The sequence below is a fragment of the Ixodes scapularis genome, unplaced genomic scaffold, assembly GCF_016920785.2.
Source record: "Ixodes scapularis isolate PalLabHiFi unplaced genomic scaffold, ASM1692078v2 PGA_scaffold5__190_contigs__length_132052651, whole genome shotgun sequence".
NCBI lineage: Eukaryota > Metazoa > Arthropoda > Arachnida > Ixodida > Ixodidae > Ixodes > Ixodes scapularis.
In genome coordinates, this window is record NW_024609880.1 from 102,862,952 (window position 1) to 102,890,012 (window position 27,061).

Consider the following 27,061-nt stretch of genomic DNA (forward strand, 5'->3'; position numbering starts at 1 on the left):
AAGCGCATTTGAGAGCTGCTAATGGCCATAATATTTGTTATGTGCTTTCTTTCTTTTTGACTGAGTAGGCCGATATAATTTCAGACACACCGTTCAGAGAGATCTTGGGCGTCGGTAAAAGCTCGTTTACAAAAGCTTAGCGAGGAGTAGGGGACGCTTGTTAGGGCCCCCGTCGTAGCTAGCCGATCTCAGCGTTTGCGAAAACTTCATCTCCAACCAGCATAAAATTTGATTGGGAGATATATGATGACACGAGGAATACTTGACAGTAACATTTGTTCAGTAGTGAGGTCGAATTTATTGGGTCTCCTTAAAAGTTAATGCGCCAACGTTTCGCTCAACTTTGAGACTCCTGGGATGCGGCTTGTTTTTTGCCCAATGAAGTAACAAGAAGCGGACGTTCGTCAAACAAAATACGTGTAGGGCTCAGTGTGACAAAATTGTAATTCTGGTTTACCGGTACAAGACAGGATTATTGAAATTTAGCTCAACGATACAATCGTGGGGTGAGGTCTACGACTTACTACGTCTGGATACGCACGCTCAATATCCGGCATGTCGGGAACCAAGAAAAGTGCCCGGTCTTCCTTCCATTAGCCCCGAGAAGTTTGCGTGGTGCCCCCTTATGGCGAACCGGGGTTATGTAAGGGCGAGGACAATTTTTCCCCGACTCGCCCCGCTCGCCCTGTGGAGGCTGTGACGACGTTAGCTACCGGCGCGCTCATTTCTATTGAACTATTTTTGCTCGCGTTTTTCGTAGGAAGAGTACATTTTCATATGTGGCTTTATTGAGGTATGGCCTGTAGCCTGCAGGCGAAACTTCAACAAACATTTCAGGCATGGTTGATAGGGCAGGCAACGCATGAATCGCAACTGGTATATGAAAAAACAAAACAAAAAAACACGGCTACAATTGCAGGATTGTTACTAGAGATTTCCATCTCACACAATCAATCTTGCGGATAATCTGAATGAATTGCCAGGTTATGTATACTATTTAATATGTTCTTTTTGGTTTTTTTGAAGTTTTTAAACAAAAACGCCGAAGCAGAAAAGCTGCATGCTGCTCGAGCAATATTTTAAATGTAGTCTGGGCTATAGAGAGAGAATCACAAATGAGACAACCCAAATACAGGGACAAAGAAGAGCAAGAAGGAAGATTTATACACATTGTTCAGATTTGACCTTTGCTGGATTCGGATAGTGTTTCAATGGACTCCACTGGAGGTATCTGTGGACTTGATTATATCATACCTCAAGTAATTTAAAAGAAATGTAAGAAAAGGTGCGTAACCCGTTCATACTCTTTAGACTAAAATCAAGATTTTAGCTAAATTAAATTGTCTTGAAGCTAAAATACCGGAAGCTTTTTTCACGAAAACTGGCACCCTTCACATGTTCTACATTTTCTGCTCCTAGTGAAGCATCTATCACTCGACAGCCGTTCGAATTCTTCCTGTTCCTTCTGTCTTCATCTGTTGTCATGGAGTCCAGCCATAGGGAGTTTGGAGGCTGAGGAAGCTTTTGGGGACCTGCAGCAGTGTCTCTTTTAATTGGAAATGAAAATTCAAACTAATCGGTGTATTTTGCGAATATCAAACGCTGGAATTAAGAAAAACATGTCAGAAACAAGTATAAACATTCCAAATTATGGCAATATTGCTGTGCATATTTTGGGCAGTTCAATACACCTAATAGAGGCGACAAGTGGCAATTCGGCCGCTTTTCCTGCTGCAATACAAATAAGTAATTGCGCATGTTCTAAAAAATAAGACATGCCTGCATACCTGTGCGAACTATATCATTAATTCACGAAAGAGCTATATTTAGGTAAAACAATTCCCCGTTCCACGAGCAATTGAAAGGTCTTCAGACATATGGACTTTAAAACATCTGCGAACCAGTGCATGCAGGGTGGCACACGAAGAGTCGGGGTCGCGAGCTAATTTGCCGACCGCCAAAAGGCCTTTTATATAAATACCATTCGAAGGGCCTGTAAGGGGGGGGTGGAATATTATTCTAACTCATGAACATGCAAGGAATAGAATTCCAACGTCTGAAACACTTACGCCGCCGCTTCACCGACCCCTCGCGCGATTGCCTTTTGCTGCGTGGACCGACAGAGAGGTTCATCGACGGAATCGCCCCTGCCGATAGCTTTCGAGATTTGTAACCTAATTATAAAGGTAAAAGTGACAAGCACGCTTAAAAAAGGTACGGAAGCACGTCGGTATCGGCCTAACCAAGCGTCTTGTACACCGAGTAAATGAGGTTCCGCGCCTCGAAGCGCTTGCGGCACTCAACGGACAAACCAGGAAAGCGGGGCAGAGAAGCGTGCCGGATGCGAGATCGCGAAGAGGAGTCCTTCCCCTGACGTCACGATACATATCACCCAATCAGGGCGCGGCGACCGCAGCGACCGCAGCGGCCGCAGCGACCACAGCGACCACAGCGACGCTTGTGTTCGCTCACGGGCCTAATATAGCTCGAGAATGAGAAAATTGTACATTCGCGGGAAGTCAGGTAATCGAAAACGCAAGCAGCGCATTTGGTCACGGCGTGATAGCATGAACTGAAGCTGCATAATCGAAACCGAAACTGAGTGGCCAACCAGTTCCCAGAGTGCACTGCATGGCTTTTCGCCGCGATGTGGCGCTTCAAATTTTGGAAGAAGTCAATTCTCTATAAGTAGACGTGTCATCCGCATGTTCTTCGGATGTTGAAAAATTCTACGCCAGTGTCCTGCTTTTTTTAACGACTTCGAAAATTGACAGCGAAAAACGCCGCATCCGTGGAAGGATATACGGAGTGCAAGTTGGTCTGCTTCTTGCGCAGGGGTAGCGGTGACTTCAGGACGCCGAGCTCTGATTGGCTCTGATCGAAGGATAGTGGGTAGACATCAAGGCAGCTTGTTTTGAGGTCTACCTACTACCCTTCTATCAGAGCCAATCAGAGCTCGGTGTTCTGACGTCGCCGCATCCCCTGCGCAAGAAGCAGACGAACTTGCGCTCCGGATAGGAGGAAATGGGAAAGGCAAAATTACAACATAATACCCCTTGAGCAGCGGAATAAAGATGACTCGTGGCTCATTATATTATTTACGGCGCAAGGCGCTGCTCATGGTTACAACACGTTGCTTTATAGCGTCGGGGATAAGGTTTCCTATTTTGAGTTCAAGAAAATAGTGCGCCATAACCGTTCCCAGATAAAGCCTAACAAGCGAAGATAACGGCCGAAGACACTCTTGTGTTATCCAGTGAATGTCGCTTGCACCGTAATCTTACAGAGGCCGTTGGCCTAACGCGTTTATATCTTTCTCTTCAGCCGTTTACTTGGTATTTCTTTCTGGGAAGTAGGAAGGTAAGCCGCCCCTCTATTCCTCCTCTGTAGGCCTGAAATGGTAAAAGCTAGTGTACAGGGCATATGCCTGAGATCGGGAAAAGAGATATTAGAAAACATCCGCAAAAGTACTGTTCTCTCGAGATACTGCTTTTTTGTAATAAATGCTTGGTTGTTTAATAATAGGTTGAATTTCACGGATTTTCTTAGTTTTAGTCTGCCCTCAACAAGACTATAAAGCTTTTTTTTTTGTCCTCTCGGAGCACGCTTTAAAGCTGATGTTCGATGCCGATCACAAATTACAATAACTTTAATAGCAAACTTGTACGATAATCATTGGAAGCAATCAAATTACTTGTAATTGATTACTTTTTGGAGTAATTTTGTAATTGAGGGTGACTTGATATCATTTGGAAGTTCTAAAATTTATTGTAATCTTTATCATATTGCCGCGCGCGCAGCTGGCCAAGTAGGCAGCGCGCGCGTGACCCAACGGTTATCGCGCTTGCTTACCACGCTGAAAGCCAGGTTCGATTCCTGGCCGCGGAGGCACATATTTGTTGACCCTGTAAAGTAATGTTCTGGAAAATTCGAGAACCATGTTCCTTGTTCGAGGTCAGAATGTTCTGCACGCCGAACCTTCTACGCCGATTATTCCAGAAGCCCATACGTGTACATAAGGGGCAATCCTGAGTCAGTTTCGCACCAGCGTTCGACTCTGCTACTACGCCGACTTCGACGCCCGCGACGCTCTGTTATTATATTTTGTACCCGTTTATTTTTTTGGCACAAGTTCGCCACATTGAACGTTTATTTCTTTCTGTTTATTTAGTGTGCTTTTGTTCACTACCCGTGACATTTTGGTGGAGGTGCGGGGTACCGCATGCCCGTGCGACGTTCCCCTCCAAGGGCCCGCAGTACAAGTCCGATCCCGAGCCCCCGAGGACCCAACGAAGAGAGGACCGAGACCCGATCAAGCCGCCGCAACCTCGGCCTACCCCCGGAACTTGAACCTTTGCCGGACAGGACAAAAAAGGGGTCGAAGCCGACGATGAGCACCACGTCGCAGCCAGACGGAACGTCACCGACGTCCATTGTCTACGTGCAGGCCCCACCAAGGACGCCGCCGAATTTCAGTGGCAATTTTCACGAAGATGTGGACGAGTGGTTGGGCCAGTACGAACGCGTCGCACGGTTCAACGGATGGGGTCCTGAGCAGAGCCTGCAAAATGTCTACTTCGCTCTGGAAGGCACTGCACGCACCTGGTTCGAGAACCACGAAGCGTCGATTTCGTCGTGGCAAGACTTCCAGGCGGAGCTTCGACGTACTTTTGCCAGCCATCAGCGACGTCAGCGGGCCAAAGAACTTCTTCAAGCAAGAAGCCAAGGGCCAAACGAGAGCGTCACAAGTTTCGTCGAGGACGTTCTCCGCCTCATGAACCGTGCCGACCCAAACGCTCCTGACGAGAAGAAACTGCGGTTCCTGATGCGAGGGGTGAAAGAGACCATCTTCGGGGGCCTTGTGCGGAACCCGCCTATCACCATCAAAGACTTCATCACGGAGGCAACAAACATCGAACGTGCCCTTTAAGCACGGGCCTCCCATTACCAGCGACTTCCCGGCGTCGCGGCCCTCTCGACTTCCAACTGATACAGCCCGGACCTCCGCGAGATTATCCGGGACGTCGTGCGGGAGAAAATCAGGAAGCTGCTACCTCCTGCCACAAGCCCGGCTACGCCCTCAGTCGCCGAGATTGTCCGGGAAGAACTTCAGCAGGCGCTGCAGCCAGAAGTTCTCGCCAGCGCCGCTCCTGAACTACCGAAGCTGAGCTACGCCGCAGCTACCCGACGACCACCGCCCCCTGCTCACCCGTATACGGCGCCACCTCGACGTGAACCTCTAGCGCCGCAGTATTCCCAACGCCAAGAAGATCGGTCGTACCCCTGCCCAGAACAAGCTGCGCCACGAAAGACCGACGTGTGGAGGACGGCCGATCGACGCCCGTTGTGTTACCACTGCAGTGAAGCCGGCCACATTTACTGTCGATTCCCCTACCGACAACTGGGGCTGCGCGGGTTCCACCCGAACGACCCGCGCCCAAGGTACGATGAACGCCCTCGTGACATCGAGGAGTACCTTCGACGTTCGCCATCTTCAACGCCGCTCCACCATGAGTCCCGCTCACCGTCGCCCAGACGTTCAGCGTCTCCAGCGCCACGACCCCGCCGAGAGAGCCTGTCGCCCTTGCGTCGCCGGGAAAACTAAGTGCGGCAACGCCTGGAGGTGGCGTGGCCGAAGACGACCGTAGTAAAGAGCCTCCAAGAACGACGGAGCGCTCCCACTCTCTCGACGCTACAGATCACAACGACGTCCCTGCATCGGTGTCCAACAACCTAAACGTTTTAATCGACGGCCACGACGTATCGGCTCTTGTGGACACCGGAGCAGACTACTCAGTCTTGAGTGGGAGGCTCTCTCGTCGCCTGCGAAAAGTGACAACGCCGTGGGAAGGCCCTCAAATACGAACCGCCGGTGGGCACCTCATCACACCAGTCGGGCGATGCACTGCTCGCGTCGAGATCCACGGCGAGACGTGCCCTGTAAAGTTCGTCGTTCTGCAGGACTGTTCGAGGGACGTTATCCTCGGAATGGACTTTCTCTGCGAGTATGGCGCCGTCATCGACCTCAGAGCAAACTGGCTAACTCTGCGAAAACCTGTTTCACCACCGGAGGAACCCAAAGCGACGTCATCCGCGGTCCGAGTCCTCGCAAATCACGTAGACGTACCGCCGCGGTCGAGTGTTTTCGTACCTGTCGGGATCACCGAAGCTTTATGCGGCGAAGTTCTGCTCGAGGGGAGACTCCAGTTGCTTCTGGGAAGAGGAATAGGCGTCGCAAGAGGGGTAGCTGAACTTCAGGGTGGCCGCACTGTGGTCCTCATGACGAACTTCCGAAACGAAGCGCAACACCTCACGAAAGGGGCAGCCGTTGGCCACGTCGAGGAACTCCGAAACTCCGCGGAAATCACCGCCATTGCTGACGAATCCTCGCCACCTCAGCAAGACAGCACGTCGCCAGCACAGCTCGACATTGACTCTAAGCTTCCGGGCCCGAAACGATGTCAGCTGATTAACCTCCTCGCCGAATACCGCGACTGCTTTGCGACGTCGTCGAAAGTGCGCCAAACCGCCGTTGCGAAACACCGCATCGTTACCGAGGACGACGCGCGCCCTGTGCACCGATCTCCATACAGAGTCTCCGCCAAAGAAAGGCAGGTGATCCAGGAGCAAGTTCAAGAGATGCTGAACGACGACATAATTCAACCCTCAAGCAGTCCTTGGGCCTCCCCTGTCGTACTGGTTAAGAAGAAAGACGGGACGCTTAGGTTCTGCGTGGACTACCGGCAGCTGAACGCAGTGACGAAGAAAGACGTCTATCCACTCCCCCGCATCGACGACACGTTAGACCGGCTGTGCCATTCTCGATACTTTTCATCGATGGACCTGGAGAGCGGCTACTGGCAGATCGAAGTCGACAAACGGGACCGAGAGAAGACAGCCTTCGTCACACCGGATGGGCTGTACGAGTTTAAGGTGATGCCCTTCGGACTATATGCACGGCGCCAGCAACTTTCCAGCGTGTCATAGACACCGTACTGGCAGGACTGAAGTGGCAGAGCTGTCTCGTCTACCTCGACGACGTCGTAGTGTTTTCCGGCGACTTCGACGAGCACTTGCGACGACTCCGAGCTGTTCTCCAAGCCATATATGGCTTGGAGAACAGCTCGGGCTCGTGAAAAAACACGTGGTATGGCACTCCCACGCCCTTCCAGGTGCTCTATTAGTGCGCGCAGCTCAGGATCGTCTCGTTGACGTCGGGCCATGTCGTCGGTGTTCACTGCGCCCAGGAAACACTCGTCGTCATCGTCGTCGCTGCTGTCGGAAGCTGTTTCGACGGGAGCTTTGGACAGGCAGTCGGCGTCGCGGTGCTTGCGGCCTGACTTGTAGACTGCGGTCATGTTGAACTCTTGTAGTCGGAGAATCCATCGCGCAAGGCGTCCTGACGGGTCCTTGATGTTGATGTGGTCACTACCCGTGACAATATTTCCCCCTCTTTCCTAATTGCGCTTTTTGTCGGTACAAATTTCCTACCAAGAAATTCTCGAACCCAGACTCTACTGGATGATGTTTTACCAAAATTGGTGGATTAAGAACATAAGTAGTTTCCAGTTCAGTGATTTTGATCTAATAATGAACAGCACAAAAGACCCGGCTTCAAAGCGGCAAGAAATCAGTTGTTTTAAAATTCTGAAGTAATCGAAAAACGAACGGTTGCATTTTTAAGCAAGGGGCATTTATTTTTCTTATCAAGTAATCGATCAATCTAAATTCATACTTTTTAACCAAGAGTAACTGCAACTGTAATCGATTAAATTTTTGGAATAACGTGTACAGGACTGAATAATAGGTACCGCGATTAGCTGGCGTATGGTCATCGCGATTCTCATTTTAGCTGCCAAATTTGTCAGTGGACGGTAAAGGAGAGTCGCACGGTCATGATAACAAGCTGCCTGACGGAAGGAGTGAAATAAATAGCCAGTCACGTTTTGTCAAGCCAAGCAAATAAAAAAAAAAGCATTTGGTAATTTGCATGAACCCGTATTGTTCCTAGAAGTTATGCCACCTATCGGTCTTGACGCCTAACGCAAAGCGCAATAAAGTGCCATGAAAACAGTGTGACTACGTTTGACTCACGGTTGTGAGGATTTACGTCGGGATACTACTGCGAGTTACCACACAAGCAACGCCTATCGTATCTCGACGTGAGCATTTTCAGCGTAGTAAAAAAGTGGTCGGACGCTTTTATGTGGAGAGATGTTAACCTTTAACACCAAGTCATAAGGGTATATCCTCAGAGGAAGAGGTCACAATCGGCGCCATGCGAACAATGGAGATAGACCATATGATGAAGGCACCATTGCACTTGTGGTGTAAAATAACATTTCTGAAACGATCACAATATTGTCTCTCTTTAAATGCTAGTCTGGCGTCCAGCGTTTCAAATACTGACTACGTTGATTTTCAGATTATTGGAAATTTAGAAAGAAGTGGCTGGGTTAATGATAACGTCAAATTTGCAGAAAACTAAATTAAAAAAAAAGCTTAGTCACAAGTGGAGCGGAAAATCCCGAGCATCTTGCTGGTCGCTCCATAAACAATGGACTTGCTTCATCAGCCGATAAGAGAGCGGAAGAACTGTTTATGTTTTAATTTGACACCGTTCTTTGTTTTTTTGTGACACGACTGAATTTTGAAACATGGAGTTTTAAATATGAAGCTCGAGTTACCTGACATTGAAAAACACTACTTCAAGAGTAATATGACGTAATCTCACTATTATTTAGTGCGGACCATTCCCAAGGGCACCCAGACATGACTACCCTCATCGCCGATGGAATCATATCCTCTCCTTCTCCTGATTTTGATGCCAAAGGTCACTCCATGCCCCAGGTTCTAACAGAGTACTTCAACAAGTTCGCGGACAAGGTTGTAGCAGTAAGTAGAAAAGTGACATCCGGCTTGCGAAATATAAAGCTATACATTCTGAAAAGTTTGTTTTAAATAATATTATTTCCGAGTGTGGATGCATTATAATACGTTTTCGCGTTACGGCGTTGCTCGTTCCAGGTATTTGTAGCGACTCACATTTTTAAACAGAAAACGCAGGAAAAATTAAAACATCGCCAGCGATTATATTTTTGACAATTTATTATTCGTTCAACACAGCGAAAACCCCGGTCAAGTTACATCCTAGAAGGGACAAAGACTTGTGTGTCTTTTTTAGGCATTGCATTGTTGTCTATATTTTTTAAAAGAAATCTTAAATGTAGGTATTTCACTAGCTCTCCTTTGTCTTCAGTGTTTTCTTGGCTCTTTTCACTACTGTGGTTGCGATACTACATAAAGAGGTTGCGGTACTAAAGCGGCCTATAGACGACGAAAGAAAAAAATGGCAACCAAGAAAGCCGGGTTAAATTTGTCATAGGCTATTTTGCAAATATAAGGTAATTAGTCGCCAGCTGAACTTCGTATTTTGTTATTGAGTGTACTTTCTTGAAATAAAGTCTCTTTAACGTTATTTCATAACTGAAGCTATGGTACTAAAACTTTTACTTTCAGTTACACAGTCGTGTAATGCAGCAACACCAAACGTCGATTAAAATATTTAAAATTATAATAACAAGATTAACCTTGCTAATTAAAAACAGTATAATTATATTTAAACTTTTCACGCGTGACAAGGTTACGGTGAAAATTTTGAGAACGCAAATCATTCTTAATTTCAGGTTGACAAGAACTTGTCTCTGACTGCCGGGCAATTTCTTTCGAAGATACGAAGATATGCGGCAGGATTTCAAAAATGGGGCGTGGCTTCAGGAGTTCGGGTGTGCGCTCATCTTCACAACGGTGTGGAGAGCATGGCCGCTGCGCTCGCAGTTGTGTTCGCCGGGGGAACCGTCGTCCTTGCGAAGACTACGCTCGTCTCAAGTGCGTAAACTCTTCTAATTATCGGTTACGTTGTTCCCTATTTCGCATGTACTAATATAGTATTTAAGTTTTCATACTTTCCTCGGACAGTGAATGTATGAATTTATTGCCTAAATAATTGATTTCTTCTCCAGATTTTGCATCATCACCAGGAGGGGTTATCAAAACGTGATTATAGCAGTAGACTTTTTAATGTTTTGTATTGTTTTCTTGCTGCTCTTTTAGTGTGCATTTTTTAAATAAGATTAAAATTTATAAGTGGCATATTTTCGTCACTACAAATACCGGGCAACGTTATTTGATGGAGATATTTGTTCTTCTGTGTATGCGTGAAGGCTTGTTCACGCACTTGCGTCCGAGTGCGACTGCAACCACTTGCGACTCACTAAGACTGCTTGCGTTGAGCTGCTGCTGTTATGGCGACTCTTGCGACGAGTCAAAGGGGGGGGGGGGGGGGGGGGGGGGCTGTGCAGCACGTCGCAACGCAGCGTAACGCAGTCGACACAACTGTCTGAAGCAGCCTTGAGTGTACAGTCAGAATACATGAAGCTTCAAATACTCAAGTTCGCCTTTTCAACGCAGCACTAATTGTGGCGCTTAATGTACGTGAGATTTTCTTTTTTCTTTTTCATCCTGCTTGGACTTTTATTTTCTGCAGTATATGTGTCAAATAAAATTTAAAAGGAATATTAAAGCGCCCCTCTAGTGAAAAAAGAAAAATGACATGAATCTCAAGTTCGAATAAAATAACTGACAACCTACGAAACGCCTGACGTGGCAGATCATGTTCACGATTCTTATGTACTTCGTTACTCGCTCTTCGGTATTGTTGTCGGTTAAATACACTGTTTCATTGGCCGCGGAACAATAATAAGATGCTCGCAACTCGAAACGCCCAGCCGTTCTTAAGCCGTTAGTGACTATTGGTATATTCGATGCACGACATCAAGTAGCGAGTCAAATAGTCATAAGTCATGGACTAGCTGTACGTTGCCGTACTCTTAACTATCCAATGAACTTTACTTATTCCTCGTGCAACCATCGCAGTTGCAATGCTGTGGTAAGGCATGCCGTGCGGTATATATCCGGGGGGACCAGAGCGACATGGGGTTTGACCCGCAGGTAAAACTAGAGAAATTAAGAAAGCCGCAGAAGAAAAGGGGGCTTTTTATAACAAGAAACGATATGGAAGGAACTGTCCTCTCCGAAGGACACAAGTGTAAATATCGACTACAACAAATAACACCATGCAACACAACGTTTCTTCAACCGCTAAGCAAAAATGAATGTGTGGTTCGCAAGCCAACCTCTGCTCCTGACGGCCGTTATACGTATAGGATTCAAAACCCTTTTCTAGAACCATAAAGAAAACAGGGTCACTGGGCATATCCATGTGCCAAAAAGCAGTCCAGCTCCATGTACCATTGGGTTTAAAGGAAGTGCGAACTGTGATGGAACTCTGAGCTCACTACCGGCGTAGCTTCCAAGCTTGGGTTGTGCTTGGCGAGGTTCAAACACATCGGAGTAGGACGCTGAGAGGTTCTGCGTCCTACTCCAATCTGTTTGAACCTCGCCAAGCACAACCCAAGCTTGGAAGCTGCGCTGGTTGTGGGATCGAAGTTCCGTCACTGCTCGCATTTCATTTGAACTCGATGGTACGTATTGTAGAACAAGACTGCCAAGACTGTGAGCTCTTCTTAAATTCTAGAACTACTTTCGTCTTGGGGACACAGTTTGACCACTGCTGGTATATATCGTAGAAGCGTACGAATACACATCAGCGTGGTTTTAAGGCTGGTTCAAATAATTGCGCTTTTTTTTGTGGCCGGCCACGATACGTAGAGCAACATCTAACCGTTTAAGAATAGAGGACGCACTAGGACAATGGACACATCTATCGAATAGCCCTGAAAATATTTGCGATCTGCGCATAAGTAGACTGAAGGTTGTGCACTATCTGGGAGATCAAATCTACGCAGTATTTACGAACGAGGGTCGATATAATGGTGTCAGAATTATTTCAAGCACACGGTGAACGAATAATGCGTAAAGTACACGCCAATCGGTGGTGTTATAGGGCTTGCCGATAAATGGCGCCAGTGTGTTACAATTGGTTGAAACGTATATTCGATCGTATTAGAACACAAATGTGTGAACCGGACTTAGGACTTACAGGGCTCTTGGCAATGGGGTTTACTTTAGTCGGCAGTTCAAATCCTTCGTTTAAGGGTTTTACTTCCTCTGCTCTTTCAGGAGAGCTGCTGTACCAGATACGAGACAGTGACTGTGGTTACGTTCTGACGGACGAGCGCTGTTCGCGCACGGTCCTGGAAGTCAAAGACACTTGCTCGCTTAAGGTTGGTAACTTTCACTGAGTTCGGTCTCTCCGCAAGGGCCGAGGTATAGTATGGTAGCAAATATTCCTGATGTATCTTAGATTTTTTAACGAGGCACAAAACCGCGCTGCAAGGATTGTTACGTTGCCTACGTTACGAATATGCGGCAGCGTGCCTCTTAAACGCAGGGCCAAAAGAGAATGAGGTTCACACGATAACGCGGAACGTGCCATAAAATTGAAGTTCCTCAAAGTATGACACAAGTTGCAAATACCTTGTTAACAAGTTGAAAATGCTCCATATAAACACCCCTATAGGAGTCACGGCACCGAATATACTTCCGTGAACGAACCAGGAAAGGCGGTGACTATGAAGAGTTACGTGACCTCAGCGTGACGGGCGCTTAAGGTAGCGGACTACTTGCGCATCGCGGAGGAACAATGGCTGGTGGTAAAGCGTGAGACACATGCGCGAAAAAACCATCCGATCCGACGTCCGATCCGGCAGTACGACTGCCTGATCCGAAAAATTTGGTCGCTTCAGACGTCGGATCGGCGATCCGACATGCGTCCAACGCGCCAGATAATTTCGCACGGCGGACGGATTGTCGGATGCGTCCAGCCAATGACAGCACAGCTAGCGCGAACGTCATGATGACGTACTGGGTCTGTCGGGACGAATAAGAAAACGGAACGGGCGACGGGAAGCCGGACGCGTGGATCCCGCTGGCCCATTCGAAATAGATGGCCCCGGCAGAGATTGCACGCGCTAGCGAGAACGAGCTCCTAACTTCGTTCGTGCGAGCTAAACCGTCAATCTGGGACCAGAGATCTATGAACACGGACCTCCGCTGGAGTGCTTGGATCTTCTGGGCGGAGCCGGACGGATCGTCGTGTCGCATGCAAGGTCGGAAGCGTGTGTCTCAAACTGTCGCGTGCGGCGATTCGGAGCGGCGTTCGGACTGTCGGATCGGACGTCGGATCGGACGATTCTGTCGTCCATGTGTCTCGCGCTTTACAAGGGCGTGGGAAGTGCTTTTCAGATCCTTGTTTTAGGGTCTTAAATCAAGCAATGAGCTCTAAACATCCTAAATGAAAAAACTGAAATGACATTCATGTGCGGCTGAATTTGCGTATTTAATAACGGATAAAAGTTCCCACCAGTTACCGTTGGCGCAGAACGACAGATGGCGTTACCGAACCTTGCTGAATACGGTTGAACGACGGACTGTGCTTGTCAGCAACTCACGAGCGATGAGTTCCCGCCCAACGGGCATTGTCCCACTCCGCCGAATGGGCGCCGAACGGGCGGGGTGGGACAATGCTTATTTTTTTCCTCCCACTACCTGTCAGTCACGGTGGGAGGAAGTGAATCGGACGGCGACGACTGCCTGCGAGAAAATCGTCCAGGGATCAAGACGCCGCAAATTGGCGGTACCTGGAACACTCCCTTAGCCGAACAGGCAAGCCTGGCTCGTCTGGCTGCCGCTGGTCGCTTTGGAGGAAGCGACCGACGTACCCCTCATATCCCTCAGGTGTCAACAAAACCCCGACCGTTCGAGAGACGGTCGTCTTCAATCTGAAAATTTTGCTACGAAATAAGCCTGTCGCTAAAAAGATACTAAAGTGCTTTCTGATATCATCGTTTTATCTTAATAACTATATATACGAGCTCTAAGTAGTTAAAGAAAACACGAAATTGCATTCATGCGCGGCCTATTTCCGTATTAAAAAGAAGTGAAAGACCCATACACTTACCGTTGGCGCAGCACGACAGATGGCGGTACCGAACCTTGCTGAATTATAGACGAACGACGGACGGTGCTGGGCAGTCATTCGCGAGCGATGGATTTCCGTGTAGACTAGCGTGACTGGTCGGCCGCTCGTCCACGCGGGAAACCCTTCCTCGCTAGTAGTTTACAAGCGCCTTCCGTCGTTCGCTTATATTCTGTAAGGTTCGATAGAGCCATCTCTCGTTCTGCGCCAAAGGTAAGTGTCGGGAACTTCGATCACTTTTGTAATATGCAAATTGGCCACGGGTGAATGTCATTTTGTTTTTTTGTGGGATGCTTAGAGCTCGTAGATTGAGTTATGACCATAGAACGAGGATCTCAAAAAGCCCTCCAGTGTCCGTTTAAGTTTGAAGTTCTGCCTCTCGACTACTTCTCCGGGAGCCGTTCGTGAGGTCCGCCGTACGCCAGTGGTCTTGCCATGCTACCCAAGAGAGACCCAGGCTCAGCGTAACGCCGTAAGACTACCCACTAATCATTCGAATCAGGGCCTGGCATTCCCGACGTCCCCGCGCTCTTTCGTTCTCCTCCTCCTTCTCAGTTTCTCGGAGCGTAGTGCACGCGACACGTCCACACATAGTGACTCAGCAACCTGATCGTGTTCGTGCCACATATATGTTTCTACACTCTTGTCAAATTACTGCATTTCAGCTTCACATGATCGCCCAACGCTCTAAGAACTAGCCGTGGGTTCACTTTTCAGAAGGCAGGGCAAGGCAATCGCGGTTAACGATAGAATAATCCCAGAGAATGACGGAGCTCAGAATTCGAAAAGGCCCACAAAATGAAATATGCACAAGGACAACGCGCGCATGACGTTTCACTTGCTTATTGTTTCTGCGGACATTGGGGTTTTCGGATTTAAGCGTAGGATTAACTTCGACATCCGCTCAGAGCCTTATATTGCTCGCCATGTTTGGCTCTTTACGTGTTTCGCAGAAAAGAAAACTCAGAGACATTTTTCTTAGAGCGAACTGTTCTCGTCGCAGGTCGTGTTCGTCATAGGAAACGTCGCCGGGTTTACCAGCATCCGACAATTCGAAGACCTCTCTGAAGATTCCCTCAAGGAGTACGTCCCGTCCGACACAAAGGATGAGACTGCCGCAGTTATCTACACGTCGGGATCCACGGGCCTTCCAAAAGGGGTGGAGATATCACACAGCGCATACGTGTCAGCACTAATGGCATTTGAGTATGTATTAAACGGTTATTACAATACATTCAGCGCCGCACTACAATACATTCAGCGCAAATGTTGCAGACCTGCCGAATTTCGAGTTCAACCAGGTTGAACTTCTTCGAACTTATAACGCTAAGTTCGACAAAATGTTGAATGAAGCTTGACTATTATGCACCTGCGCGGAAATTGAAAACAATCTGACAATGCCTAACGTGGATGGGGTGCAATATTCATCGGGTCTATTGCTTCCATTTAGAAAACGAACTAAATCATTAGAAGTTGATGAGTTTGATTTTATGCGATGTAAACTATAAAACAGACTACCACATAATTTTTGTTTTAGTTTTTAGAAATGCCTGCATTTTTTGTGTGTATAGAAGTAAGGCTCCGGGTGTCGCTCTTCTTAACTGGATAGCTAGGTTACTCTCTCCGAGCTATGAATTATTTCCGACTGCCGGCAGCGTTCGCAGCGGGCCACCGTAATGTGAGACAAAAGTCATCCTAAGTCTGCCGTTGAATAGCGAAAAGTAGAATTCAGTTTTCTGAATTTTCGGGACGGATACGACATATTGTAAGGACGGTAGAAACGTGTCTCTGTTTTGAATGTACCAAATGAGGTGAACATTTTTGAAGTTTGTAAGCTGATTTTAGGTGATTAACTCGATAATCCCCACTTTATATTCGTACCCTAGCGTTCGCCGCGGTCGAAGACGTTATGCCCAGTTAATACTAGCTTTGCTTCAAATAATTTTAAGATAAGTTCAGTCGTATGTGAAACCCTTTGTACTAAGCCGTCTAAAAAAAAGAACAAAAAAAAAAAAAAAGAGGATGTCAGCTTACTATCCTTCGGAACAGAATACGGCCATTCACGATGTGCAATAAAAGGACCCCAGTGAACAATAAAGTGACGGATACGATTAGAACTGAAAATGCGCGGAGACAACGAGCGAGTGACACGTCATACTCGTCGTGCCTGCGCAAATGGCATTTTTTTGTTGATGGTATTCTGAGCATACTACAAATGCCATTCTGTCATTAGCTGCTTGCAGTACAGGCGAAGGCAACGCCAGCCGAGGGAAGAAAGGGCAAGCACAAGGAAGGCTGGGCAGGAGGAGAGAAACCTCCTCTCCTCTCTAACGTTCCTAGAGCTCTACCTTTCTCCCCTCGTCCGTCTCTCTTCGCCTTGCGTTGCCTTCGCCTGCACTGCACACAGCTAGTGACACGAAGTATAGTCGAACGCTGAAACCGTTCCATTGTTCACCGTGATTAGCTGTCTCTGTGTTCTGTAGGAAAGTGAATTCGCAGACTTTTAACATGAGACGTGAGGCTGCCTTGTTAGTGGCTCCAGAGACTGTGATGCTGCCTATTATCTCGATGCTTATTGGTGGAGCCAGGTGTGATGACACGTATGACGTCACACACAAGCTCGACGCTGATTAGTTAAATTTTTTTTGAAGCACAGCTCTTAGGCGCCCTTTTCCAGCTTGAGTAGCGTCGTCGGCGTCGGTGTCGGAGTAACCGCGCATTGCATTATGGGACGTTTCCCATAATGACGTCACAAGTGACGTCAGGTGTGACGTCACGAGAGTTACTCTCGTGAAGGTTACGAGGCTTACCCTCTCGAGGGTCACGAGGATTACCCTTACGAGGGTTAAGAGCCGTTCACATATATGCGACCGAGTACGACCGAGAGAGACCAGACCGGTTTTTAAGCCTCTTACGACGTCTTAGGACCGGATGCGCTGCAGCGGAGCTGGTCCTTAGAGATCGCAAGAGACTTTAAAAACTGGTTTGGTCTCTCTCGGTCTTACTCGGTCGCAAGAGTGTGAACGGGCCTTTATCCTCACGAGGGTCATGAAGGTTACCCTCGTGACGTCTCGCGTGATGTCATTATAGGAAACATGTGACGTCACACGCATCTAACATCGCCAATATACCCGCTGAACTTAGCGGGGAAATTTTTCTGCTAAATTCGGCGAAAAAAGATTCCCGCTTAATCTACCCTTGTGACGTCACGTGTGGCGACACTTGCGACGTCGCACGTAACGTTACGTGTGGCGTCACGAGGGTAAAGGTTTTCTACTAAGTTTAGCGGAAAAACTTTCCCGCTAAATTTAGCAAAGAAAGAAGAGGGGCATACCCTGCCCTCCTCCTCCTCAAGAGCTGCACTCTAAATCGGCATCTCAGAAAATTGTAAACGTCTTTCATTTTTTTAAAACCACGATTATTGTTGGTACTTTCGTTCCAAACAACTGATTTGAAGCGCAGATTCCACGCGTTAAGTTAACAGCTAAACTTACCGACGCAGAGCGCTGAAAACGTAGGCGCCAGTCTCAGTAGAATAGCGCTAAACGGAGACGACTAGCTCAACGGGCCAGGTGGATTGCTAAACGACCACAACCAACGCCCGAGGACGCGACTGCCAGCAACGGCTTTGAATTATACACACGACGATGAAGACCCAGGCACAACAGCTAGGACTGAACGAGCCGAACGAGCCAAGTCACCGAATGACCGAGATACCGGAACGTTTCACGCGTAACTTGGCGCGTCCCTTCGGCGCCTGGTGGAGGTAGGTGCCCCTTAGTCGGTGCCTTGCCGTTCGCGACGTAGTTGAACACGTTTAAGGACTCGTAGGTTTTAAGTTGTTATCAGGTATATGGATCAGGCGGCTTGAATAGTCGCCGACCGCTGGCATATTTTCATGACATGGTGCGTGGGAAAATTAATGGAAAAGTTGGCGCTCACGCGCCTAGAATGGCACCTGGAAAACACTCAACAGCTCACCCCAACACTCAGTGGCTTTCGCAAGCATGTCAGCACACAGGACGTCGCAAAACGTATGCGGGGGGAGGTCTACGATGTCCCCAGCACTGCACAACTTCGAACAATAGCAGAGTAGGTATCTAGAAAGACTTTGACAATGTCACTCACGAGGCAATCCTCACCAACGTCCGAGAAACACAACCAGACTTTCGCATGTTCCGCTACATCCAAACCTTCCTCTCATAAAGAACAATCCGCTTCATTGATCCGGTCGGCCAACCTTCCAAGCCTTATTCTCTCAGAGGTGCGCCGCAAGGCTCAATCCTTTCCCCCAGCCTGTTCAACTTTGTTATGAAAGATCTCCCTTTCAAGCTATCGCAAGTCCAACACCTCAGGCATGCAATTTACGCGGACGACATGACACTTTGGAGCACAAGGGGCAGTTCAGGTGCACAAGAAGAGATCACCCAAAGGGGGCTGAACATTATCCACGAACACCCGCAATCCATCGGCCTACACTGTGTCCCAGAGAAATCGGAGTTCATGGTCGTCCTCAACTACAGCAACAAGAGGGCCGGCAAATATAAAGGTATTATAACACTCCACATCAACGAGCAACCCATCCCCCGCAAGCCCCACATTTGCATACTCGGATTTATCTGGCAGCAAGTCGGCCGCAGTTCAGAGTGAACTTCAGACATAGTGAAACAAATTCATAAAATTAACCACACGCTTACTCGAGTCACTTGTCATAAACACGGCCTAAGAAAAATGAGCGGCGGTAACTCGTCGAAGCTACTGTATACACTTGCGTAATGTACGCATACCCACATTTACACCTCACTCGCAAAACGCAAATCGGGAAAACAGAAACGGCGCTACGCAATTGTCTCCGAACCAAACTCGGGGTCCCCAACTACGCACCAAACTTTTTTCTTGCAGACGTCGCACTCCACAATACGCTGGAAGAGAAAACGACAGCCCGCCAGGAAACCCAGCATCATCGCCTCGCCACCTCATAAGGCAGGGGCATCATGGCAAATCTCGGCTATCAAACAGAACACCTCCCCCCCCCCCCCCCTTTCCTAAAGTCCTCCTCTCTGGAACACTATACCACGTTTCACCGTAAAACCCATCCTCAAGAATATGGAGGTCACAGCCAGCCAAGACCATCGACAGTCCCGGACTAACCACCTCAGGGAGCCCTCGCACGAGACGTAATACACCGACGCCAGGTACACGGCAGACACCAATCACAACGACTTCATTGGTCGGATCAAATAGGTCATGTCGTGAAAAATCACAGAAACGTCCCCACTCCCACCACTGCAGAGGCGCAAGCTATAGCTGAAGGCATCCTCCTGCATCAACCCACCACACACACGATAACGGTACGTTCAGACAGCCAGAGCATGCTACGTGCCTTTGCCGACAACATAGCCGACCGCGTTCGGGCGCCCCTCAGCGCACATGTGCGCCAACACCATCAACTCCGAGTCCTCCTTGTACGAATCCTGGGTCATCAGGGTATAAGGGCATTGGACGAGCGCATGCCCTCGCCCGTCCAGTCACTCGGTGACCTCGGACGGTCACCGAGCAACCCTTTAGCCACCGGAAGATGCGAATAGCAAGGCTCCAGGCCAGCCGCATGACCGCTTTCAGCTTCCCCACCATGCTACACTCTCTCACGACGCGACGCCACCTATATTCGACAAGCTCAAAGGCACTCATTACCGTGTGACATGTTCCACCACTTCATTCACAAACCTCCAGGATGCCCACACTGCCAAATGTGTGCAGTGTTCTGTTCGGAACACGCGGTTGTCTGGGCCCTTTGTGTGCGGTAGGAAGCCGAGCCAGGGCAGGACCTCATCTGGAAGCCGGAATGGTGAAGGACCAAGGAGCAGGAGGGGTGTCACGTATAACTCTGTTTATGTACATAATGACAGGTTCTGCATCAACTGGAGAGCGGTTGAGAACACTCGAGAACACTAGATGACACACGCTAGAAGACCCCTGCTGCTCCTTTTAATACGTCACATTTCCTCATATCCCTAGCAGGGTCCCTATGGTCAAGGCCTCCATCAAAGTGGTGGAGCCATTGTTCGTAATTCCCAGGCACGCACATTCCCTCTTTCTCACACACCGCCAATCGCGTCACGCACACCGAGGGGTCAGACCTCCTTGTCCAATGTGTCGCCGGTCAATCTCGTCGGTCACCGGCGCCATCGAAGTCCGGATGGGGCAAGGATACGATTGTCTCCAAGTGCAGGCGTCTTGGTTTCCGTGCGCTAAGGATATATTCCCATAAACGCTCGAAGCTGGGGGAGAGGACGCAAAGCCCCCTCCTTTGTGTAAGAGCGTTCCAAGGCTGTCGGGGCGACGAGGGGCCAGATGGTAATGACGTCCCATGTTGACACTTCTTCAGTCAACTCAATAATCCCTCGCCGAAGTCCATGTTTGCGACCCCAAAACGCCTCTCGCCTTGCTTCCGGGCACAGCTGACCGGAGCAACCTGGTGATGATGCTCCAGGGCATTCACCAGTGGCGGTCGAACTGGACGGCAAAAATCGTCTTTGAAGGCTTTTTACAAGGGAACCCAGAAAACGAACATATTTATTGGACATGTCTCACAGCCACCAAATCTCCCCATTTCCTCCTCAGTATACCCGTCCCCTCCCATACTTTCCACACCGGTCGGAGTTCGACCGCCCCACCTAAGGAACTCCAAGCCACATTGTGGCCACTTCTAGACACCCATACCTACGACATCCTGGAACCTGAACATAGAGTACCGTCATCGAAACCAAGCCAGTAGCTCGAAGTAACGAGCTCCCCCGAAGACGCCTCGATGTAAACAAAAGATCGACTCGAACCTGAGTTGTATGAATAAAGTATTTCTCTCTCTCTCGAGTAGTCGTGAAGATCCGCTCACGATACGTTCGACAGATTTGGAATTTCTTCAAAAAACAAGTGCGCTTTTTTTTTTTTTTTTTTTTTCATCCAAGGGATTAGGAAGGCGTGTCGATCCCGTATAAGTAAGAACATGACGCACTTGGTCCTCGGCGGTTAGACGTTTTAAGTATGTGATACTCACTCCTCAGCTGTCCTGAGCAACAAGCACAAACAATAGCCAACCGGAAGCAACATACTCACTCCGGAAGTTCGGCCATGTCTGTTTTTGTTTGCCTCCGCACACCCTGTGTAAAGGTATCACATGTGGTTATTCCTGTCGTGCGTAAAAAAAGAAAACAACAAAGCCTGTTCAAGCTCTTGCTGGAATTCGGCTGTAACATATGCGCCTGCTAGGCGCGACTGCGAGCGTACCTTCGCGTCAATGGAAACAAGAGGACAAGTTTCTCCAGGAAGAGAAGACACGACTATTTACAGTCGGTGAAAACGTTTATGCAATAAATTACTTGTCCGGTGCCAAGTGGACCCCTGGAGTAGTCACAGCCGTGACCGGTCCACTATCCTATAGGATTGAAATCGAAGGTGGACGATCTTGGCGTCGCCATGTCGACCAGCTGCGCAGAAAGCCAGCGACAACTTTTGCAGAAAACTCAGAAGATAACTCTTCAGTCGACTTGAGTTTAACTGCTCTACCTGAAGCGGTCGCCGAAGAAGCGGACGTTAGGGCCGATGCCACACCAGCAGTCCAACCAGCTGGTTCGACAACAGTTTTCCCTAGCAACTCTTCGTGACCTCAAAGAGCAACACGCCGCCCTACTTATCTTAACGACTATGTGCCTTAGTCTAGTAGGGAGTAGTGTAAGATATGCGCCTGCTAGGCGCGACTGCAATCGTACATTCGCGTCAATAGAAGAAGACGACGAGTGACAAGGTTTGTGAGGGCTCGTGCTCGTGCAGTGCGGATCGCTGATTGAACCGCCAGTACATCATGTACTGCCCCGAACCTGACCTGTATATATGTAAATAGCTTCAATGTAATTAAATGTACATAACACGGCAATAAGTAACACGCAAATTCTGTGTTCATTATTTCTTTTTCTTCACAGAATGCTGAAGGTTTGTACCGAAGACGACGTGTACCTGGCATCGAATCCCTTGACTCACCTCTCTGGATTTATAGTCAGCGGGTTCTGCATGTGTTACGGAGCTACAGCGGTGTATCGGGACCCCAGTCTGTCACTTGGGGAGTTCATCGACGTTATTGAAAGTCACAAGGTAATAGCATGTGTTGTGAGGTTCTTTGTGGTTAATAATCGACAAGATACAATGTCCTTCGTTTTTCATAAAAGCTTGTATTTACAAAAAAAATCAAAGAGTTCATATGCTTATACAAAAAAAGGAAAACTTAGTTAAAGAAATGAAAGAAAGGAAAACGCATCAGTCACCATGTCTTTGAATTCCTGTGCAGTAGTGTGTCTTGTGCTGTTGTTGTCGGCCCACGGTTGTGGCTGGAAGTCAGGAGCGGGAGCGGTTGGCTTCCGTCGGCGGCCCCAAGAGTCACCGCAACCAGTGCTCGCGTAGTAGGAAGCCGGGCAGCGTAGGTTTCTATGCGCTGCCCTCGCTGGAACAGGCTGCTGGTCAGACAGTAGGAGGCCGCCGATTGCCCTGGCCGATGGTGTCGTTCCGCTCTCCGCCCGTTCCCTTCGACCAGTCTCCCTTCACGCGCTCTCTGCACGCACACTCAAAACTTCCCTTCTTCGTCATCTTCCTTTCTCCCTCTGGGCCGATCCATGGGTTGACTTGTACTTCTTCTTTTCCACATTGAGTCACATCATCACAAGGAGCCCCCCTTTAAGTTTTTTTTTTTAAGTACCAAAAGAAATTAGACACAAAAAAAAAACCAAGACCATGATGATGTGCGCAAGTTCATTGCAGCCTAATAAGATAACCCACACCCACATTCTCACTTCTTTAAAAGTACTCCACGCGAAACGAATACTCTTGAGGCATCAGACTCCAGCGTAACACTCAGCTGTTAAGTTGTTTCGCCTTGTTTAGATATTGTAAAGGATGGTGGTACGTCTGAACAACAAAATGCGTTCCATACAAATACACATGAAACTTCTCTATCACCCAGACCATGACCCAGGAATGTTGTTGTCCCCATACCGACTTGGGTTTACTGTAATACCGGCTTGTCGCATTCTCTCAAAAAACTGCTTTAACGCCTCCACATGTTCTCAAATTGCCTTGCAAATACGCTCCCAAATATGCATAACCCGAGGTATATTACTAAAGCAAATTCTAACGATAAATTATTACAGTTCATTCTACTTTGCTCTCCTCTCAATCGTAATGAATGAATCGTAACGAAGAATCATTTGAATCCACTACGCTTCTTCTAACGCTCGGTGATAATGCCCACCATCGTACCAAAGCACTTCATACGCGACGAAGAATTTCCTGGCAGTTCTCGATCACAGTGCCTTCCGGACCAGTTCGTCGAACATCTTCTTCATGAGCTCCAGGTGCATCTTGTCTGTGCCGTCGCGTATCCGGCGCTCCTTCTCCTCCATGTCTAGCCTTCTGACCTTGACCGCCACCTCTGCTTCAAACTTGGTCCTCTCAAATGCCAGCCGCTCTTCGTCGAGCTTGAGCCTTCGCTCCTCAAGCTGCAGGTCTTCTTCCTTGTTCATTTGTTCCCGGTCCACTTGCCTTTCAAGGAACTTCTGCCGTCCATCCTGACACTTCCTCTTGGCCCTTTCGTTTACGTGCACCATGGTGTCCTCTACGGACGAGACGGAAAGGTCGGCTCCTGCCAGGCTGTAGCCCTCGATGACCTCGGTCGGGACGCTGTCGTGAGGATATATCTCCAGTACGGGGTAGTTATTGGTCGTGCCCAGTGGCGAAAGCACTGTTTGAACCTCAGGGTTCCTTTTTTGGAGGCGCGGCCTCGGGTAGAGCACTCTGCGGGGATTAGGGTACACCGGATTCTTCATGTCGAAGACCCGCTGCAGCAGCTTTTCCTTCTCTAGGTACTGCTCGTGAGTGGTTGGCCTGCTTTTCAAGCGCTCTTTAGCGTCGGTGTTACTCCACTGCGAGAGCCGCAGGTCCCCCCGTTCCCTGGCACTCCCACCGTTACTAAGTTGGTTTAGCCTACTCGGCATACTACCGCCGACGGCAGCGACGACTTCACCTTCCGCGTCAGACAGCTCCTTCAGGGTTTGTTCGGTCGAGTCTTTCGCTCCATGAATATTCCCCACAATAACGTCATACAGAGGATGGTCCATACACTTGACAGTTACCTGTCCCGTTAGGAACGGCGACACAATGCGAATGTTTGCCTCTGGCAACATCAGACACGTCCCGTCCACTAAGAATACGGGACTGACTTTCCCAGTAAAATATTCAGATGCGACCAATTCCCGGCGCACTATCACGGTGTTACTCCCGGTGTCCCTCAACACCTTTACTGCTTTGCCGTTCAAAATCCCATCTGTGATTGGCATAACTTCCGACAGAATTGGTCTCGCCTTTTCAGTCATATTCATGGCGGGCGTTCTGAAGGCGTTTCTTGAGATTTTCTTCCTTCCCCGTGAGAACGCGTCCGTCTTACCAACAGGATCATCATCGGGTTCTACGAAACATGAAACTTCTGTCTTTCCGTTCTTTCCTTGCGGACATGATCTGGACTCGTGGCCTGACCTCTGACACACTTGACAGAATACGCGTGTTTCTGGCTTTGATCGGCAATCTGCTGCCTTCTGGCCCAACTTACCACACAAGAAACATTTTATCTTTGGAGCGGGTTTGCTGCCTTGCACATCTTCCTTCCGGGAATCTAAGCCTCCTTCCTGAAGTTGGCCAGATTAGGCTGGCCCCGCGCCTCCAAGAAGTGGTCCGTCATTTCAACCAGCGCCGATATGGTCTTACAGCTTCTTTCCTTTAAGAAGACAGCCAGCCTAGGATGGCAATTCCGAAGGAATTGCTCCCCGATCATCTGGTCACGAATCCCCTCATACGTTTTTGGGCATGCGTTTATACTGGTCCACCGGTCGAGGAACCCTTCTAGTCTTGCAGCAAACTGGCTCCCTGTCTCTCCGTCCAACGGCTTGCTCTCTCTAAATTTCTCGCGGTACCCTTCTGCCGTGTACCGAAACCGCTGGAGCAAAGCCCTCTTCACCTTATCATAATTCAGAGAGTCTTCAGGTGACATCCTACCTATGACTTCCAGAGCTGGGCCAACAAGGCACATGCTTAGAGCAGTCGCCCACTTCTCTTGCGGCCAATCTTGCCCCTGAGCTACACGCTCAAATCTCCTCAAATACGAGTCGAGATCGTCCCTTTTGCCATCGAAGGGAGGCATAAGCTTGTGAGGACTAGGAGATAGCGATATAGATGCGCGACGTGACCCTTCACTGCCATCTGCTCGTCCTATCTCGGTTGCGCTAGCCTCTGCAAGACGAATCTTTAGTTCGATAATGCGTTGCTCACTTTCTGCCTTGAGGCGCTGTGCTTCCCTCTCAGCAACCCTCTCTTCTCGTTGGCGTGCTCGCTCCTCGTCCACCCAAGACCTCAACTCCGCTCCTGCCAGTCCCAACTCAGCGCCCAAAGACATTAACTCTTTAACCTCCATTCTGATTAATTATTGTTACGTAGAAAAACGAAGGAACAGAGTATCTTGTCCTGTCGCGGACGCCAGTTAATTGTTGTGAGGTTCTTTGTGGTTAATAATCGACAAGATACAATGTCCTTCGTTTTTCATAAAAGCTTGTATTTACAAAAAAAATCAAAGAGTTCATATGCTTATACAAAAAAAGGAAAACTTAGTTAAAGAAATGAAAGAAAGGAAAACGCATCAGTCACCATGTCTTTGAATTCCTGTGCAGTAGTGTGTCTTGTGCTGTTGTTGTCGGCCCACGGTTGTGGCTGGAAGTCAGGAGCGGGAGCGGTTGGCTTCCGTCGGCGGCCCCAAGAGTCACCGCAACCAGTGCTCGCGTAGTAGGAAGCCGGGCAGCGTAGGTTTCTATGCGCTGCCCTCGCTGGAACAGGCTGCTGGTCAGACAGTAGGAGGCCGCCGATTGCCCTGGCCGATGGTGTCGTTCCGCTCTCCGCCCGTTCCCTTCGACCAGTCTCCCTTCACGCGCTCTCTGCACGCACTCTCAAAACTTCCCTTCTTCGTCATCTTCCTTTCTCCCTCTGGGCCGATCCATGGGTTGACTTGTACTTCTTCTTTTCCACATTGAGTCACATCATCACAGCATGTAATTCACTGACGCTACTCATATTAATAGCGCCAGGGAACAAGGTCCAAAGTCAATCTGCTCATACATCATAGGAAATTACCGGGTACTCGCTCTTACATACTGTCATAAAGGCGAAGATGACGACGAGGAAGTGGCGCGCACGATCACCTCGCGCGCCAGGCCCTACGTGCTGTCCCGCCGACCTCCATAGGTCGATTGTGCGTTCCACCATCTCGTCCCCTCTCGTCCTCTCTGCTACACTGTTGGACAAAATATTCGATAAAAGTATCTAAGTTACTAAATACCTGCGTCATAAAGTATTTAAAATACTACTCAAGTTACTTTCACTGTGAAGTATCTTGAGTAGAGTACAAATATATATTTCAGTTACTTCTGAAGATACTTCCGCATTGCTTAATTTGTATCGACGTCATTGACGACAATTATGCAGCTACGAAAATCTGGGTTACCAGAATGGTTTTAGGCACGCAACAACACAAAACGAAAAAAAAGTATAGTTGGGCTATTTTATGCAGTCCGACTATAAAGAGCAAAATATTGTCACGAATGATAAATGATGAGGCGGAAAATAACTGAAGAATCTAAATGTTTAATGGGGCGAAGTTGTTACCAAAACAAACGAGAGAAAGGCTAGCGTCGCAGGCGTCGATGTCGGCGAGACAGCAGGATCGACTGCTGGGGCGAGACTGACTCGGGACCGCTACTCGGAGCACCTTTTGTACCCACGTGTGTTTCTGGAACATTCGGCGTAGAAAGTTCGGCGCGTAGAACATTCGTAACTCCGATCAGACCGACATAATCCTTTAACTTACCAGAACGTCAGGTTGAAGAAATAAATAAAAGAGAAGTCCGCTTTCTGGTATCGAACCCGGAGCCTCCGCGCGAGAGCCAAGCGCGGTAACCATTCGGCCACGCGCTCGCT

General features: G+C 48.6%; 1 protein-coding gene across 1 annotated transcript in view; it reads left to right on the forward strand.

The window, feature by feature from the left end:
- Positions 1 to 3,262: 3,262 nt before the first annotated feature.
- Positions 3,263 to 27,061, forward strand: part of LOC8032236 (4-coumarate--CoA ligase 1) — a 35,550-nt gene continuing 11,751 nt past the window's right edge. Inside the window, exons 1-6 of the mRNA XM_002409227.4 lie at positions 3,263 to 3,360; positions 8,745 to 8,895; positions 9,687 to 9,888; positions 12,142 to 12,245; positions 15,003 to 15,205; positions 21,979 to 22,147. Of these exons, the coding sequence (XP_002409271.4) occupies positions 8,773 to 8,895; positions 9,687 to 9,888; positions 12,142 to 12,245; positions 15,003 to 15,205; positions 21,979 to 22,147 (801 nt within the window). The 5' untranslated portion in view covers positions 3,263 to 3,360; positions 8,745 to 8,772. The remainder of the gene's footprint in view (positions 3,361 to 8,744; positions 8,896 to 9,686; positions 9,889 to 12,141; positions 12,246 to 15,002; positions 15,206 to 21,978; positions 22,148 to 27,061) is intronic.